General features: G+C 41.4%; 1 protein-coding gene across 5 annotated transcripts in view; it reads right to left on the bottom strand.

The window, feature by feature from the left end:
- Nucleotides 1-17,425, bottom strand: part of LOC135507813 (transmembrane protein 131-like) — a 118,512-nt gene that overhangs the window by 55,735 nt on the left and 45,352 nt on the right. For all 5 annotated transcript variants that reach the window (XM_064927484.1, XM_064927483.1, XM_064927482.1 and 2 more), the window contains exons 4-7: nucleotides 16,443-16,514; nucleotides 11,171-11,294; nucleotides 10,265-10,381; nucleotides 9,703-9,807 (exon numbers count right to left, since the gene is read on the bottom strand). In XM_064927484.1, the coding sequence (XP_064783556.1) occupies nucleotides 9,703-9,807; nucleotides 10,265-10,381; nucleotides 11,171-11,294; nucleotides 16,443-16,514 (418 nt within the window). The remainder of the gene's footprint in view (nucleotides 1-9,702; nucleotides 9,808-10,264; nucleotides 10,382-11,170; nucleotides 11,295-16,442; nucleotides 16,515-17,425) is intronic.

Genomic DNA, 17,425 nt, shown 5'->3' on the forward strand with positions numbered 1-17,425 from the left:
CCCCCAATGGTGGAACAAACTCCCTCATGACGCCAGGACAGCGGAGTCAATCACCACCTTCCGGAGACACCTGAAACCCCACCTCTTCAAGGAATACCTAGGATAGGATAAGTAATCCTTCTCACCACCCCCCCTTAATGATTTAGATGCACTATTGTAAAGTGGCTGTTCCACTGGATGTCAGAAGGTGAATTCACCAATTTGTAAGTCGCTCTGGATAAGAGCGTCTGCTAAATGACTTAAATGTAAATGTAAATGAGTCTGCCACTAGCATAGCGCAGTCTGTGTAGTCAGCTCAGCTATCTCCATTGAGACCGTGTCTGTGCCTTGATCTAGGTTGGGCAAAACTAAACATGGCGGTGTTCACCTTAACAATCTCACTGGAATAAAGACCTCCATTCCTGTCATTATTGAAAGAGATTGTGATATCTCACATCTCAAAATAGGGCTACTTACAGTGCCTTACAAAAGTATTCATCCCCCTTGGCGTGTTTCCTATTTTGTTGCATTACAACCTGTAATTTAAATTTATTTGGGGGGGGGGGATTACATGTAATGGACATACACAAAAAAGTCCAAATTGGTGAAGTGAAAAAAAATAACTTGTTAAAAAAAAATGTTTTTAAAGCGAACGGAATAAAAGTGGTGCCTGCATATGTATTCACCCCCTATGCTATGAAGCCCCTAAAGAAGATCTGGTGCAACCAATTACCTTCAGAAGTCACATAATTAGTTAAATAAAGTCCACATGTGTGTAATCTAAGAGTCACATGTTCTCAGTATATAAACAACTGTTCTGAAAGGGAAAAATGTCTGCAACACCACTAAGCAAGCGGCACCACCAAGCAAGCGGCATCATGAAGACCAAGGAGCTCTCCAAATAGGTCAGGGACAAAGTTGTGGAGAAGTACAGATCCGGGTTGGGTTATAAAAAAAATTGAAACTTTGAACATCCAACGGCGCACCATTAAATCCATTATTTAAAAAAATTAAGAATATGGCACCACAACAAACCTGCCAAGAGAGGGCCGCCCACCAAAACTCACAGACCAGGCAAGGAGGGCATTAATCAGAGGCAAAAAAGAGACCAAAGATAACCCTAAAGGAGCTGCAAAGCTCCACAGCGGAGATTGGAGTATCTGTCCATAAGAACACTTTAAGCCGTACACTTCACAGAGCTGGGCTTTACGGAAGAGTGGCCAGAAAAAGTCATTGCTTAAAGAAAGAAATAAGCAAACAAATTTTGTGTTCACCAAAAGGCATGTGGAAGTCTCCCCGAACATATGGAAGAAGGTACTCTGGTCAGATGAGTCTAAAATTGAGCTTTTTGCCCATTAAGTAAAACACTATGTCTGGCGCAAACCAACACCTCATCACCCCGAGAACACCATCCACAGTGAAGCATGGTGGTGGCGACAGCATCATGCTATGGAGGTGTTTTGTATCGGCAGGGACTGGGAAACTGGTCAGAATTTAAGGAATGATGGATGGGGCTAAATACATGGAAATTCTTGAGGGAAACCTGTTTCAGTCTTCCAGAGGTTTGAGACTGAGACAGAGGTTCACCTTCCAGCAGGACAATGACCCTAAGCATACTGCTAAATCAACACTCAAGTGGTTTAACTTCTTCGATATAGGGGGCGCTCTTTAAATTTTTTGATAAAAAAACGTTCCCGTTTTAAACAAGATATTTTGTCATGAAAAGATGCTCGACTATGCATATAATTGACAGCTTTGGAAAGAAAACACTGACGTTTCCAAAACTGCAAAGATATTGTCTGTGAGTGCCCCAGAACTAATGCTACAGGCGAAACCAAGATGAAATTTCATACAGGAAATGCCTCCGATTTTGAATGCGCTGTGTTCCAATGTCTCCTTATATGGCTGTGAATGCGCCAGGAATGAGCCTACACTTTCTGTCGTTTCCCCAGGGTGTCTGCAACATTGTGACGTATTTGTAGGCATATCATTGGAAGATTGACCATAAGAGACTACATTTACCAGGTGTCCGCTTGGTGTCCTCCGTCGAAATTATTGCGCAATCTCCAACTGCGTCCACTTTTCCATTTGGTTCAGAGGAGAAAGGCAACTGCCACAAATGATTTATCATCAAATTGATATGTGAAAAACACCTTGAGGATTGATTCTAAACAACGTTTGCCATGTTTCTGTCGATATTATGCAGTTAATTTGGAAAAAAGTTTGGCGTTGTAATGACTGAATTTTCGGGCTTTTTTCTTAGCCAAACGTGATGAACAAAACGGAGCGATTTCTCCTACACAAATAATATTTTTGGAAAAACTGAACATTTGCTATCTAACTGAGAGTCTCCTCATTGAAAACATCCGAAGTTCTTCAAATGTAAATTATTTTATTTGAATGCTTTTCTTGTTTTTGTGAAAATGTTGCCTGCTGAATGCTAGGCTTAATGCTATGTTAGCTATCAATACTCTTACACAAATGCTTGTGTAGCTATGGTTGAATAGCATATTTTGAAAATCTGAGATGACAGTGTTGTTAACAAAAGGCTAAGCTTGTGAGCCAATATATTTATTTAATTTCATTTGCAATTTTCATGAATAGTTAACGTTGCGTTATGCTAATGAGCTTGAGGCTATGATTACACTCCCGGATACGGGATTGCTCGACGCTAGAGGTTAAGAACACATTCTTATTTTCAATGACGGCCTAGGAACGAACGGTGGGTTAACTGCCTTGTTCAGGGGCAGAACGACAGATTTTTACCTTGTCAGCTCGGGGATCAACCTTACAGTTAACTAGTCCAACACTCTAAACCACCTGATTACATTGCACTCCACGAGGAGCCTGCCTCTTACGCGAATGCAGAAAGAAGCCAAGGTAAGTTGCTAGCTAGCATTAAACTTATCTTATAAAAAACAATCAATCAATCAATCATAATCACTAGTTAACTACACATGGTTGATGATATTACTAGTTTATCTAGCGTGTCCTGTGTTGCATATAATCGATGCGATGCGCATTCGCGAAAAAGGACTGTCGTTGCTCCAACGTGTACCTAACCATAAACATCAATGCCTTTCTTAAAATCAATACACAAGTATATATTTTTAAACCTGCATATTTAAACCTGCTAACATGAATTTCTTTTAACTAGGGAAAATGTGTCACTTCTAACGCAACAAAGTCAGGGTATATGCAGCAGTTTGGGCCGCCTGGTTCGACGCGAACTGTGTGAAGACTATTTCTTCCTAACAAAGACAGCTAACTTCGCCAAACGGGGGATGATTTAACAAAAGCGCATTTGCGAAAAAAGCACAATCGTTGCACGACTGTACCTAACCATAAACATCATTGCCTTTCTTAACCTCTCTGGGCAACCCGACGCGCTAGCGTCCCACCTTGCCAACAATAAATGCAAATGCGCTACGCCAAATGCTAATAGCACTCGTTAAAACTCAAACGTTCATTAAAACTCACATGCAGGGTACTCAATTGAAGCTACACTCGTTGTGAATCTAGCCAACAAGTCAGATTTTTAAAATGCTTTTCGGCGAAAGCATGAGAAGCTATTATCTGATAGCATGCAACACCCCGAAATACCAGAAGGGGACGTAAACAAAATAATTAGCGTAGCCGGCGCTACACAAAACGCAGAAATAAAATATAAAACATTCATTACCTTTGACGAGCTTCTTTGTTGGCACTCCTATATATCCCATAAACATCACAATTGGGTCTTTTTTTCAATTAAATCGGTCCTTGTATACCCAAAATGTCCATTTATGAAGACCGTCAGATCCAGGAAAAACACAGTTTTTAAACGCAACATTATTTTTTTAAATTAAAAAAGTTGCCTATAAACTTTGACAAAACACTTCAAACTACTTTTGTAATCCAACTTTAGGTATTAGTAAATGTTAATACGCGATCAAATTCATCACGGGGCGATCTGTATTCAATAGCATTAAGTCTTCAGACGATGGTCGATATTCTCTCTACCAAAACTTCCTTTGTGATGCAGTGATGACAGGAAGTGCCTCTTCTTCGTTGAACCAAGGAATAACGTCACACCAATTGCCAAGACTGGAGACATCGTGTGGAAGCTGTAGGAATTGTCAACAGGGAGCCATCTATTTTCTCTTCCCATAGACAATACAGGCAACTGGCGCATTGATATTTCTTTTCTTTTGGGTGATCAGTTTTCCTTGGGATTTTCCCCGAGACACACCTTCTGTTATAGTCACAGCCGTGGTTTAACCAGTTTTCAGAGTGTTTTCTATCCACACATACTAATCATATGCATATACTATATTCCTGGCATGAGTAGCAGGACGTTGAAATGTTGCGTGATTTTTAACAAAATGTTGAAAAAAGTAGCACTAGCTCTAACAGGTTTTAAAATAAATACACAGAAGTATATATTTTTAAACCTACACATTTACCTAAAATAAATCCAGGTTAGCAGGCAATATTAACCAGTTGAAATTGTGTCACTTCTCTTGCGTTCATTGCACGCATAGTAAGGGTATATGCAACAGTTTGGGCCACCTGGCTCGTTGCGAACTAATTTGCCAGAATTTTTAGTAATTATGATATAACATTGAAGATCATGCAATGTAACAGGAAGGATTTAGACTTACGGATGCCACCCGTTAGATAAAATACGGAACAGTTCCGTATTTCACTGAAAGAATAAACGTTTGTTTTCGAGATGATAGTTTCCGTATTCGACCATATTAATGACCTAAGGCTTGTATTTCTGTGTGTTATTATGTTATAATTAAGCCTATGATTTGATATTTGATGGAGCAGTCTAACAGAGGTGGTAGGCAGCAGCAGGCTCGTAATCATTCATTCAAACAGCATTTTCATGCGTTTTGCCAGCAGCTCTTTGTAATGCTTCAAGCATTGCACTGTTTATAACTTCAAGCCTATCAACTCCCGAGATTAGGCTGGTGTAACCGATGTGAAATGGCTAGCTAGTTAGCGGGGTGTGCGCTAATATTGTTTCAAACGTCACTCGCTCTCAGACTTGGAGGTGTTGTTCCCCTTGCTCTTGCAAGGGCCGCGGCTTTTATGGAGCAATGGGTAACGCTGTTTCGAGGGTGGCTGTTGTCGATGTGTTCCTGGTTCGAGCCCAGGTAGGAGCGAGGAGAGGGACAAAAGCTATACTGTTACACTGGCAATACTAAAGTGCCTATAAGAACATCCAATAGTCAAAGGTATATGAAATACAAATCGTATAGAAAGAAATAGTCCTATAATTCCTATAATAACTACAACCTAAAACTTCTTACCTGGGAATATTGAAGACTCATGTTAAAAGGAACCACCAACTTTCATATGTTCTCATGTTCTGAGCAAGTTAGCTTTCTTACATGGCACATATTGCGCTTTTACTTTCTTCTCCAACACTTTGTTTTTGCATTATTTAAACTTCTCTCGGGTAGGGGGCAGCATTTGGAATTTTGGATGAAAAGCATGCCCAAATTAAACGGCCTTCTACTCGAACACAGAAGATAGGAAATGCATATAATTAGATTTGGATAGAAAACACTCTAAAGTTTCCAAAACTGTTAACATAATGTCTGTGAGTATAACAGAACTGATTTGGCAGGCGAAAACCTGAGAAAAATCCATTCAGGAAGTAGGATTTTTTTGTTGTTGTTGTAGTTTTCTATTCAATGCCATTTACAGAATCCATTGACTTAGGACTCAAATTGCAGTTCCTATGCCTTCCACTAGATGTCAACAGTCTTTAGAAATTGTTTCAGGCTTGTATTCTGAAAAATGAGGGAGTAAGAGCAGTCTGAATGAATGGACCCTGCCGTGTCACAGAGCTTTTTCATGCGCACAACCAAAGAGAGTGCCTTTCTTGTTTACCTTTTATATCGCCGACGTTATTGTCCGGTTGAAATATTATAGTACATTTAGGCTAAAAACAACCTGAGGGTGGATATAAACATCGTTTGACATGTTTCTATGAACTTTACGGATACAATTTGGATGTTTTTCTGCCTGTTGTGACTGCGTTTGAGCCTGTGGATTACTGAAGAAAACGCGAACAAAACGGAGGTTTTCGGATATAAAGAGAGACTTTATCGAACAAAAGGAACATTTATTGAATAAATGAATGTCTTCTGAGTGCAAACATATGAAGATCATCAAAGGTAAGCGATTAATTTTATGTCTATTTCTGACTTGTGTAACTCTTCTACTTGGCTGGTTACTGTTTGCAATGATTTGTCTGCTGGGCTATATTCTCAAATAATTGTAAGGTATGCTTTCGCCGTAAAGCATTTTTGAAATCTGACACCGTGGTTGGATTCACAAGAAGTTCATCTTTAAACCTATCTTTTCTGAATTTTTTATAATGAGTATTTCTGAATTTGGCGCTCTGCAATCTCACTGGATGTTGGCCAGGTGGGACACCCTAGAGAGGTTAAACCAAATTGAACATGTTTCATTATTTATTTGAGGCTAAATTGATTTAAATTATGTATTATATTAAGTTAAAATAAGTGTTCATTCAGTATTGTTGTAATTGTCATTATTACAAATACATTTTATAAATACATTTTAAATGTTAAAAAACGGCCGATTAATCGATATCTGCTTTAACTGGTCCTCCAATAATCAGTATCGGCGTTGAAAAATCATAATCGGTCGACCTCTAGTCACAACCCTAAGAAACTAGCTTCCTGGTATACAGAAAATTCCCAAGCCCTGTAGCAAGCTTCCAGAAAATTAGAATAGAAATGGCGCTACACCAAACTGGAAGTCTTCTGACTAGCTTTGAAAGACAGTACCATGCAGTAACGAAGACCCCACATTTCTTGAGCAATCATCCTATTTTTCCAACTTAATTGAAGAGAATAAGAACAATCCAAAATGTATTTTTGATACTGTTGTAAAGCTAACTAAAAAGCAGCATTCCCCAAGAGAGGATGGCTTTCACTTCAGCAGTGATAAATTCATGAACTTCTTTGACAAAAAGAGCATGATCATTAGAAAGCAAATTACAGACTCCTCTTTAAATCTGCGTATGTCTCCAAAGCTCAGTTGTCCTGAGTCTGCACAACACTGCCAGGACCTAGGATCAAGGGAGACACTATCATTCTTTAATCCTATATCTCTCGACACACTGATGAACCTTATGGCTGCATACTGGACCCTATTCCAACTAAACTACTGAAAGAGCTGCTTCCTGTGCGTGGCCCTCCTATGTTGAACATAATAAATGGCTCCCTATCCACCAGATGTGTACCAAAGCCAAACCTTGACCCAGAAAAAAAAAACTAAATTGGCCTATATCGAATCTCCCATTCCTCTCAATTTTTTTTTGTTAAAAGCAACACACTGCCTTGCTGAAGACAAACAATGTATACGAAACAGTTCAGTCTGATTTATGATACCATCATAGCACTGAGACTGCTCTCGTGAAGGTGGTAAATTACATTTTAATGGCGTCAGACCAAGGCTCTGCATCTGTCCTCGTGCTCCTAGACCTTAGTGCTGCTTTTGATACCATCGATCACCACATCATTTTGGAGAGATTGGAAACCCAAATTGCTCTACACGGACAAGCTCTGGCCTGGTTACGATCTTATCTGTCCGAAAGATATCAGTTTGTCTCTGTGGATGGTTTGTCCTCTGAGAAATCAACTGTAACTTTCGGTGTTCCTCAAGGTTCTGTTTTAAGACCACTAATTGTTTTCACAATATATTTTACCTCTTGGTGATGTCATTCAGAAACATAATGTAACTTTCACTGCTATGCGGATGATACACAGCTGTACATTTCAATGAAACATGGTGAAGGCCCAAAATTGCCCTCCCTGGAAGTCTGTGTTTCAGACATTTGGAAGTGGATGGCGGCAAATGTTGTACTTTTAAACTCGGACAAAACAAAGATGCTTGTTCTAGGTCCCAAGAAACAAAAGATCTTCTGTTGGATCAAACAATTAATATTGATGGTTGAACAGTCGTCTCAAATAAAACTGAAGGACATTGGCGTTACTCTGGACCCTGATCTCTCTTTTGAAAAAACATATCAAGACTCTTTCAAGGATAGCTTTTTAACATTGCAAAAATCTGAAACTTTGTCCAAAAATGATGCAGAAAAATTCCTCCAAGCTTTTGTCACTTCTAGATTAGACGATTGCAATGCTCTACTTTCTAGCTACCCGAATAAAGCACTAAATAAACTTCAGTTAGTGCTAAACACGGCTGCTCGAATCTTGAATAGAACCATATCATATTACTCCAGTGCTAGACTATCTACACTGGCTTCCTGTTAAGGCTAGGGCTGATTTCAAGGTTTTACTGCTAACCTACAAAGCTTTACATGGGCTTGCTCCTACCTATTTATTCAATTTGGTTGTGCCATACATACCAACACGTACGCTACGCCACAAGATGCAGGCCTCCTTATTGTCCCTAGAATTTCTAAGCAAACAGATGGAGGCAGGGCTTTCTCCTATTCTCCATTTTCATGGAATGGTCTGCCTATCCATGTGAGAGACGCAGACTCGGTCTCGACCTTTGAGTCTTTATTGAAGACTCATCTCTTCAGTAGGTCCTATGATTGAGTGTAGTCTGGCCCAGGAGTGTGAAGGTGAACGGAAAGGTACTGCAGCGACGAACTTCCCTTGCTGGCCGGTTCCCCTCTCTCCACTGGGATTCTCTGCCTCTAACCCTATTACGGGAGCTGAGTCACTGGCTTACTGGTGCTCTTCCATGCCGTCCCTAGCAGGGGTGCGTCACTTGAGTGGGTTGATTCACTGATTTGGTCTTCACTGATTTGGCGCCCCCCTTGGGTACGTGCCGTGGGGATTATCTTCGTAGGCTATACTCCGCTGTAGGCTATACTCCGCCACATCTTTGACGATATCTCTCTAGTGGTGTGAGGGCTGTGCTTCGGCAAGTAATCCAGTAATTATGCTGCAATAGTTTGTGTCGGAGGGCTAGGGTTAGTCTGTTATATCTGGAGTATTTCTCCTGTATTATCCGGTGTCCTGTGCAAATTTAATTGTTCTCTCTCTCTCTCTTTTCTCGATGAACCTGGGCCCTAGGACCATGCCTCAGAACTACCTGACCTGATGACTCCTTGCTGTCCCCAGTCCACTTGGTCATGTTGCTGCTCCAGTTTCAACTCTTCTGCCTGTGGCTATGGAACCCTAACCTGTTCACCGGAAGTGCTACCGCATCTGCTAACTCTGAATGATCGGCTATGAAAAGCCAACTGACATTTACTCCTGAGGTGCTGACCTGTTGCACCCTCTACAACCACTGTAAGTATTGTTATTTGACCCTGCTGGTCATCTATGAACGTTTGAACATCTTGGCCATGTACTGTTATAATCTCCACTCGGCACAGCCAGAAGAGGACTGGCCACCCCTCAGAGCCTGGTTCCTCTCTAGGTTTCTTCCTAGGTTCCTGCCTTTCTAGGGAGTTTTTCCTAGCCACCGTGCTTCTACATCTGCATTGTTTGCTGTTTGGAGTTTTAGACTGGGTTTCTGTAGAGCACTTGGTGACATCGGCTGATGTAAAAAGGGCTTTGTAAATACATTTGATTGATATGTGTGTGGCATTATGGTACATGTTGAGGTAAACATATCTATCCTGTTACCACATGTTGTCTGTTTACTTTCTTGTCCAGGAACAATTGCCTGTTGGGAAATAAATAAAGTGTATCAAGTTGAATGGAATGGACGTACCTGAGTTTGGCTCAGCTTGATGCTCTGGATGTGGGGGAATATGAGGACGCTGTCCTTCCTATAGACCCCCTTTAAAGAGCCCCGGTGGACGCCCAACCCCAAAACCTGAATGAAAGGACATCACTATTAAAGGGGCCGTTCATATAAATTACTAAAATTACTTATTTTACCTTGAGAGATATTTAATGTGTCAGAAGAGAGAGCAATTCAAAAGTGGAGTTTTGTTTACTTGGCCATTTTAAAGGGACTAGACCACAGAATATTAAATCTTTAAAGGTCAGGGGTCAAGGGTGCCAAATATCACATCATAGCAGTTACTTCCTGTATTGCAAACCTGTTGCAAAACTAACTTCCACCGGGCACACAATGTTCTTTTTTAGACCGTATAAAAAAAAAACTGGTTGTTGGTCAGGGCATACATCCCAAATAGAACCCTAGTCTATAGTGCACTACTTTTGACCAGAGTCATGTGTGCACTGGTGAAAAGTAGTGCAATAAATAGGGAGCCGTTTGTGAAGCAGAATGGGTAGTGTTAGTATCATATGCTCGTATGACTACTGACCTGGTAAGAGAGCACCCCATGGGCCGATGTGTTTATAAATAATGAGTTTTCTATGATGCCCTCCTCTGTCGGGAGGAAGACGAGTTTATATGAGGCCTTCCCTCGGGGTGGGATTACCTGAAAGCAGACAAGACACGGGGTCACCAAAGGCAACGACTACGTTACAATGTCCATACTAGCATGACATCATACATGACTTCACTCTCAGTGGTATGCTGATGAGCACACAACTTCCAACACTTTATATATATTTGTTCTTAAGTAAGTTATGAACAAATTCTTATCTACAATGACGGCCTACCCCGGCCAAACCCGGATGACGCTGGGCATATTGTGTGCCGCCCTATGGGACTGCCAATCACAGCCGGATGTGATACAGCCTGGATTCGAACCAGGGACTGTAGTGACACATCTTGCACTGAGATGAGGTGCCTTAAACCGCTGCCCCACTTGGGAGCGCAGAGCTCAGCATATTGAAGAATCATGCTGAGAATGAGGCCTTGTGTGAATGAATCGTGGGCTAATTTCAACGTGAAATCGATAGAGAAAATGTGATATGCAATGTTGTAACATGCACTGTTGTCAGAGTGTGATGCAATGCTGTTGTGCTTGGTATACTTTCTAAGCAGAGCAGGGAAATTCTGTGGGTTTCAATAGCTGTACTGGTGGCCCAAGGGACTGACATGAGAAAGAGGGGGGAGTAGAGAGAAGTAGATGAAGAGAGAGCAGAGAAAAACAGTGTGAGTGAGAAAAGGAGAGAGAAAGAACGCGAGGAAGAGAAACAAACAGAGAGAAAGAGGAGAGGAAAGCAAAATAGAGATTGTAGGGAGAAGTTGGATGAATGTGGGTGTGGTTGAGTGAGAGAGGGAGGGAGTGTCTGAGTGAAGGAAGGGCACACACACTCACCCTTCTGTGGAACGAAGGCATGTGAAAATGTCTGCTGGATGTAAACATCGACAGCAATGTCACTGGGAGTTCCTGGCTGGGGTTGTGTATGTATATGGTTTCAGCTCTTGGCAGCCCCAGTGGCCTAGAGAGATAGAGAGAGATGGACATAACAAGCACCACCCATTATTCTGTCCAGGCATTGTAAACATCAAGCTATACTGAACAAAAATAGAAAAGCAACATGCAACAATTTGAAGGGGCATGGATCAGAAAACCAGTCAGTATCTGGTGTGACCCCCATTTGCCTCATGCAGTGAGACATCTCCCTTGCATAGAGCTGATCAGGCTGTTGATGGTGGCCTGTTCAATGTTGCCCCAATCCTCTTCTGTGAAGTTACTGGATGTTGGTGGGAACTAGAACACTTGGATCCAGAGCCTCGTAGACGTTGAACCAGAGCATTCCACACATGCTCAATGGTTGATATGTCTGGTGAGTATGCCGGCCATGGAAAAACTGGGACATTTTTAGCTTCCAAGAATTGTGTACAGATTCTTGCGACATGGAGCCGTGCGTTATCATGCTGAAACATGAGGGGATGGCAGTGGATGAATGGCACGACAATGGACCTCGTCATGGCATCTCTGTGCATTTAAATTGCTATCAATAAAATGCAAATTGTTCATTGTCTGTAGCTTATGCCTGCCCATACCATAACCTCTCAGTCACCAACGTCGACATCAGCTAGCCGCTCGCCCACACATATGGTTTACGGGTGTGAGTACGGTTGGACGTACTGCCAAATTCTCTAAAACGACGTTGGAGGCGGCTTATGGTAGAGAAATTAACATTCAATTATCTGGCAAAAGCTCTGGTGGACATTCTTGCAGTCGGCATGCCAATTGCACAATCTGCCAATTGCACAATCTGCACAATCTGTGGCATTGTGTTGTGTGACAAAGCTGCACATTTTTGAGTATATATTATTGTCCCAAGCACAAGGTGCACCTGTTTAATGATCATGCTGTTTAATCAGTGTAAAATACTTTCTAGCATTCAGACAAAGTAACATTTGTAAACTACTATGAAACTAACTTTTGTTTAAGTACAATTTAGACATTGCTACCCCATTTGCAGTTTTACCATGATTACATTCTGTAGTTACAGAGTAATTTAAGGGCATAACTGTGCGACTCAATGCAAAGTGTTTCCGGTTGTGTCAACATTGACATAGCATCAACCCATGAGGTAGAACTGTCCCTTAATAGTAACGTTTCCTCTAGATAGGATCAGCTTCCCCTCCTCCAATTCTAACCTTAACCATTTGTGGGTGAAATTCAAAATTGATTCAAGATCTGTGTCTAGGGGCAACTTCACCCTACAACATTTTGCTGATGACAAGTTAACACTTCCTGGAAACGAGAAAGGCACTTTTGCTCATCTGACACTTCTATGGGGCCGACATCAAAGGAGTTCAAATCAACCAAAAAAACAAACCGAGCGCAGGCTGGTATTAAAAGGTCTATGGTGACCTTTGGAGCTACGCTTAGCGCTCTCGGTTTAGCCTTTTAATATTTTGATGTGTTTGTAATAAAAAGGGGGACCAGCAACAGTCACCACAGTGTCACCACAGTTCTGTAAATGTCACTCTTAAAGGCTAGGTTTGCAGTTAAAAAAAGTAAATAGCTGCAGGTGCAAGCTTTCCTCATTCTAGTGTCATCATAACCACAAGCAAAACATATATATACACACGTGATAGTAACCTTTAGAGCTACTGTACAATGTGAAGTCATTGGATAGGTCAAACTCAATTTCCTAACGTGATTAAGTTAAACAGATACAGTTGAAGTCAGAAGTTTACATACACTCAGGTTGGACTCATTAAAACTGATTTTTCAACCACTCCACTAATTTCTTGTTAACAAACTATAGTTTTGGCAAGTTGGTTAGGAGATCTACTTTGTGCACAATACATGTAATCTTTCCAACAATTGTTTACAGACAGATTATTTCACTTATAAATCACTGTATCACAAGTCCAGTGGGTCAGAAGTTTACATACACTAAGTTGACTATGCCTTTCAACAGCTTGGAAAATTCCAGAAAATTATGTCATGGCTTTAGAAGCTTCTGATAGGCTAATTGACATAATTTGAGTCAATTGGAGGTGTACCTGTGGATATATTTCAAGGCCTACCTTCAAACTCAGTGCCTATTTGCTTGACATCATAGGAAAATCAAAAGAAATCAGCCAAGACCTCCGCAAGTCTGGTTCAAATTGCAGACCTCCGCAAGTCTGGTTCATCCTTTGGAGCAATTTCCAAACGCCTGAAGGTACCACGTTCATCTGTACAAACAATAGTATGCCACTATAAACACCATGGGACCACGCAGCCGTCATACCGCTCAGGAAGGAGATGCGTTCTGTCTCCTAGAGATGAACGTACTTTGGTGCGAAAAGTGCAAATTAAACCCAGAACAACAGCAAAGGACCTTGTGAAGATGCTGGAGGAAACAGGTACAAAAGTATCTATATTCACAGTAAAACGAGTCCTATATCGACATAACCTGAAAGTCCTCACAACAAGGAAGAAGCCACTGCTCCAAAACCGCCATAAAAAAGCCAGACTAAGGTTTGCAAGTGCACATGGAGACAAAGATCGTACTTTTTGGAGAAATGTCCCCTGGTCTGATGAAACAAACATATTTTTGTTTGGCCAAAATGACCATTGTTATGTTTGGAGGAAAAAGGGGGAGGCTTGCAAGCCAAAGAACACCATCTCAACCGTGAAGCACGGGGATGACAGCATCATGTTGTGGGGGTGCTTTGCTGCAGGAGGGACCGGTGCACTTCAAAAAATAGATGGCATTATGAGGAGGGAAATTATGTGGATGGAAAATTATGTGGATATATTGAAGCAACATCTCAAGACATCAGTCAGGAAGTTAAAGCTTGGTCGCAAATGGGTCTTCCAAATGGACAATGACCCCAAGCATACTTCCAAAGTTGTGGCAAAATGGCTTAAGGACAACAAAGTCAAGGTAGTGGAGTGGCCAACACAAAGCCCTGACCTCAATCCTATAGAAAATTTGTGGGCAGAACTGAAAAAGCGTGTGCGAGCAACGAGGCCTACACCAGCTCTGTCAGGAGGAATGGGCCAAAATTCACCCAACTTATTATGGTAAGCTTGTGGAAGGCTACCCGAAACATTTGACCTAAGTTAAACAATCTAAAGGCAATGCTACAAAATACTAGTTAAGTGTATGTACACTTCTGACCTACTGGGAATGTGAAGAAATAAATAAAAGCTGAAATAAATCACTCTCTCCACTATTATTCTGACATTTCACATTCTAAAATAAAGTGGAGATCCTGACTGACCTGGGATTTTTACTAGGATTAAATGTCAGGAATTGTGAAAAACTGAGTTGAAATGCTTTTGGCCAAGTTGTAAACTTCTGACTTCAACTTGTAAGGGATTTCCTCCTCTCCTTCCGAAGAGTAATAATAACGGCCCCAAAACACAGGGAATGAAAAATGACTACTGAAAAATGCACGACCAGGAACTAACACGTTCCTCTACTACAGAGCCGAAGGTTACAATGAATAATCCCGCACAACAACCAGGCGGGCCGGCTGTCTAATAAAGACAAACTAATCATCACAAACAGGTGCTACCAATAAACATACAAGGAGGGGGAGGAAAGACAATCAGTGGCAGCTAATAGGCCGGTGACGACGACCGCCGAGCGCCACCCGACAGGGAAGGGAAACCACCCTCAGTCGGACTCGTGACACAACTGTAGATGTGTTTTAGCCTATTTTAAAATACATACATTTTATATAATCTACGTTTCCTCAAATCAATGCTGATGGCAATGACAAGAATTCCATCCACTTTATGCGAAGCTAATGCCTGTCCTATCCACTCATAACACATGACTGGGGACCTGCATTGTAGTGGGGACAGGGGGTTTGTTGTGTGTTTAAACAACGGGATGACAGTAAATACTGCGAAAGTAGTGCACTACACATCGTGAATAGTGTATCCATATGGCTCTGGTAAAAGTAGTGCATTATATAGGGAATAGGATGCCATTGGGCTCTGGTCAAAGTAGTGCACTATATGGGAAAGAAGGTGACATTTGGGACAAAACTTCAGTCAATAAGGGTCTCTTTAGGCATGCCTAGGTCCCTCTGCACTGCCAGGCAAACAGAGAGGAGGGTGTGCTAATGTTGCAAATCAACACTGTATAATGCCGGTGCTGAAATGACTGGGTCGTTGGGTTGGCCTAATTAGCGAGAGGCTAGCAAGGCTAGTGGGAAGGGATGAGGTTGAGTTTAACACCTTGCACTGGTGTGCTTGTGTTATGTTATGCCTGCTTTGCTTGATGCCACTGTGGCAAAACAAGGGAGTGGGATTTTAATGTTTAAACAATTCAGTCATATAGCAACCGTTGTCTGTAGCAATAAGGTATGGATGAGGATACATCCTAGGTCGGACCTAGTGTTTCCTAGTTTGTTCATTATAATCTACACCGAAAGTTTGGGAATGGGGTATTTCTCAGATTTAGCAACAGAACTAATTAACAAATAGATATCTTGGACACTTGGACCAATAGATAAAGAAAATGAAATGGGAAATAAACGTAGACCTTGTGGGGGGGGGGTTGAATGTGACTCAAAAGAATGAATAAATATGTCATAGGATACATTTTTTCAGCTGCAAATAGTAGCAGTGGGGACGGCTGTCCAAGCAAAACAAAGAGTCTCGCTAATCTGGTGGTTGTTTTGGGAGCAAGGAGCCAAACAGCAGAGTTCTAAACCTTTCCCCTTGAATCTGACCCTCTCTCTTATTCAGTCTCGGGCTGATGGGAAGAGAGCTGAGCTGCTCATGGTCGTCGCCTGTCTGTTCCTTTGGCTTCCTCTGCATTTAAAAGGCCCCTCTCCGCTTTATAGAGAGCTTTTCCACTTGTACGGCTTTTTATCATCACTTTCTATAGCTTTGCTTCTTCTTGGGGGCTTCCGGTGACATAATCCAGACAAGGTTAGGTAAAGATTACAGATATTTTGTTGATTTTGTCATACGATGCTATTCTAAATGCTTTTTCCACATTACTCTTATAACTGTTGGATTGTGATCTGGCGTCGGTGTCTTTTGCACCCATGTGTACTCGAAAACGAGGTGGTTGGTTATAGTAGCTCCAAACACGGGATTTATCAATGTCTTTACATTGGCTTATGTTTATGAATCCTTCTCTTCGAAACCAGGAAGTGAGAGAAAAACTCACTGTGTCCCAAACTCCAGCGATGGCGGCTGGAAGCGCAGCGGCCTTCCATTCTCCGGCACGTAGAACGAGGAGCTGGCAAAAGAAAGACAAAAAGAGAAGAACACATTTATATACCACGTACACCTATCACCTCAATGAGTTCCAATGGGACCTTATCATTCGAAACAAGTGAGCGCTTGGGCGACTTGGCAAATGTTGACTCTCCTGCCTAAAAATGCAGCCAGAGTGGTGGCGAAATTTAGACTCCTCTGTGAGACACTTGAGCGTGCTACTCATAAAAAAAAAATAGATTTGCAACGAAGAAAAAAGTGCATAACGTTTTAGAAAGTTTTCCGATGCCGTAATGAACATGCCCCTGCATTGCACTACAGGTGAGCGTCGATGCACGTGGCAAAAACAACGAAGCCAATCGCCGGTGACACCGTTACAACAGAAAGTGGTAGTTTCTAATTCTAAGCTCAATAAGAATAGCTCTCGGACGTCAGACATCACACACATCTACTTCAGTTTCATATCTGAAACTCTAAACTATCAGAGTTCTGAATCCAATGTTGTCAAGGAGACTTCAATGTTGTAAAATTGGCGGGTGTATAGTATATCTGTTATTTATCAAACGTAAATCGATTGTTACATATATCATATTTGACGATATCGTATTGATGTCGCAATATTATTTTTCAGCTAGTTTGCTGTCCCTGCACAAAAACACCATTATTTTTCCTTCATAGCTTGTTCCAAATATCTTTAATGTGATTGTTACGCAACAGGACAGTTAACTACCTGCTAATTATCTATAGGCTGTTTCAACTTGTCAATTTCCAATGATTTTCTAACAGTTTGAATTTAAGTGTATTCCGCCTCCTCATTAATTCACACAGAAGTAGTCCATTTCAGGGTTTCGGACAATTTATGTTTTAGACTTTACTGAGCTGGACAAACTTACCTCGTCGAGGACAGCCCTACTCCATTTCTTCCACACATCA

Source organism: Oncorhynchus masou, chromosome 21 (assembly GCF_036934945.1).
Source record: "Oncorhynchus masou masou isolate Uvic2021 chromosome 21, UVic_Omas_1.1, whole genome shotgun sequence".
Lineage (NCBI taxonomy): Eukaryota > Metazoa > Chordata > Actinopteri > Salmoniformes > Salmonidae > Oncorhynchus > Oncorhynchus masou.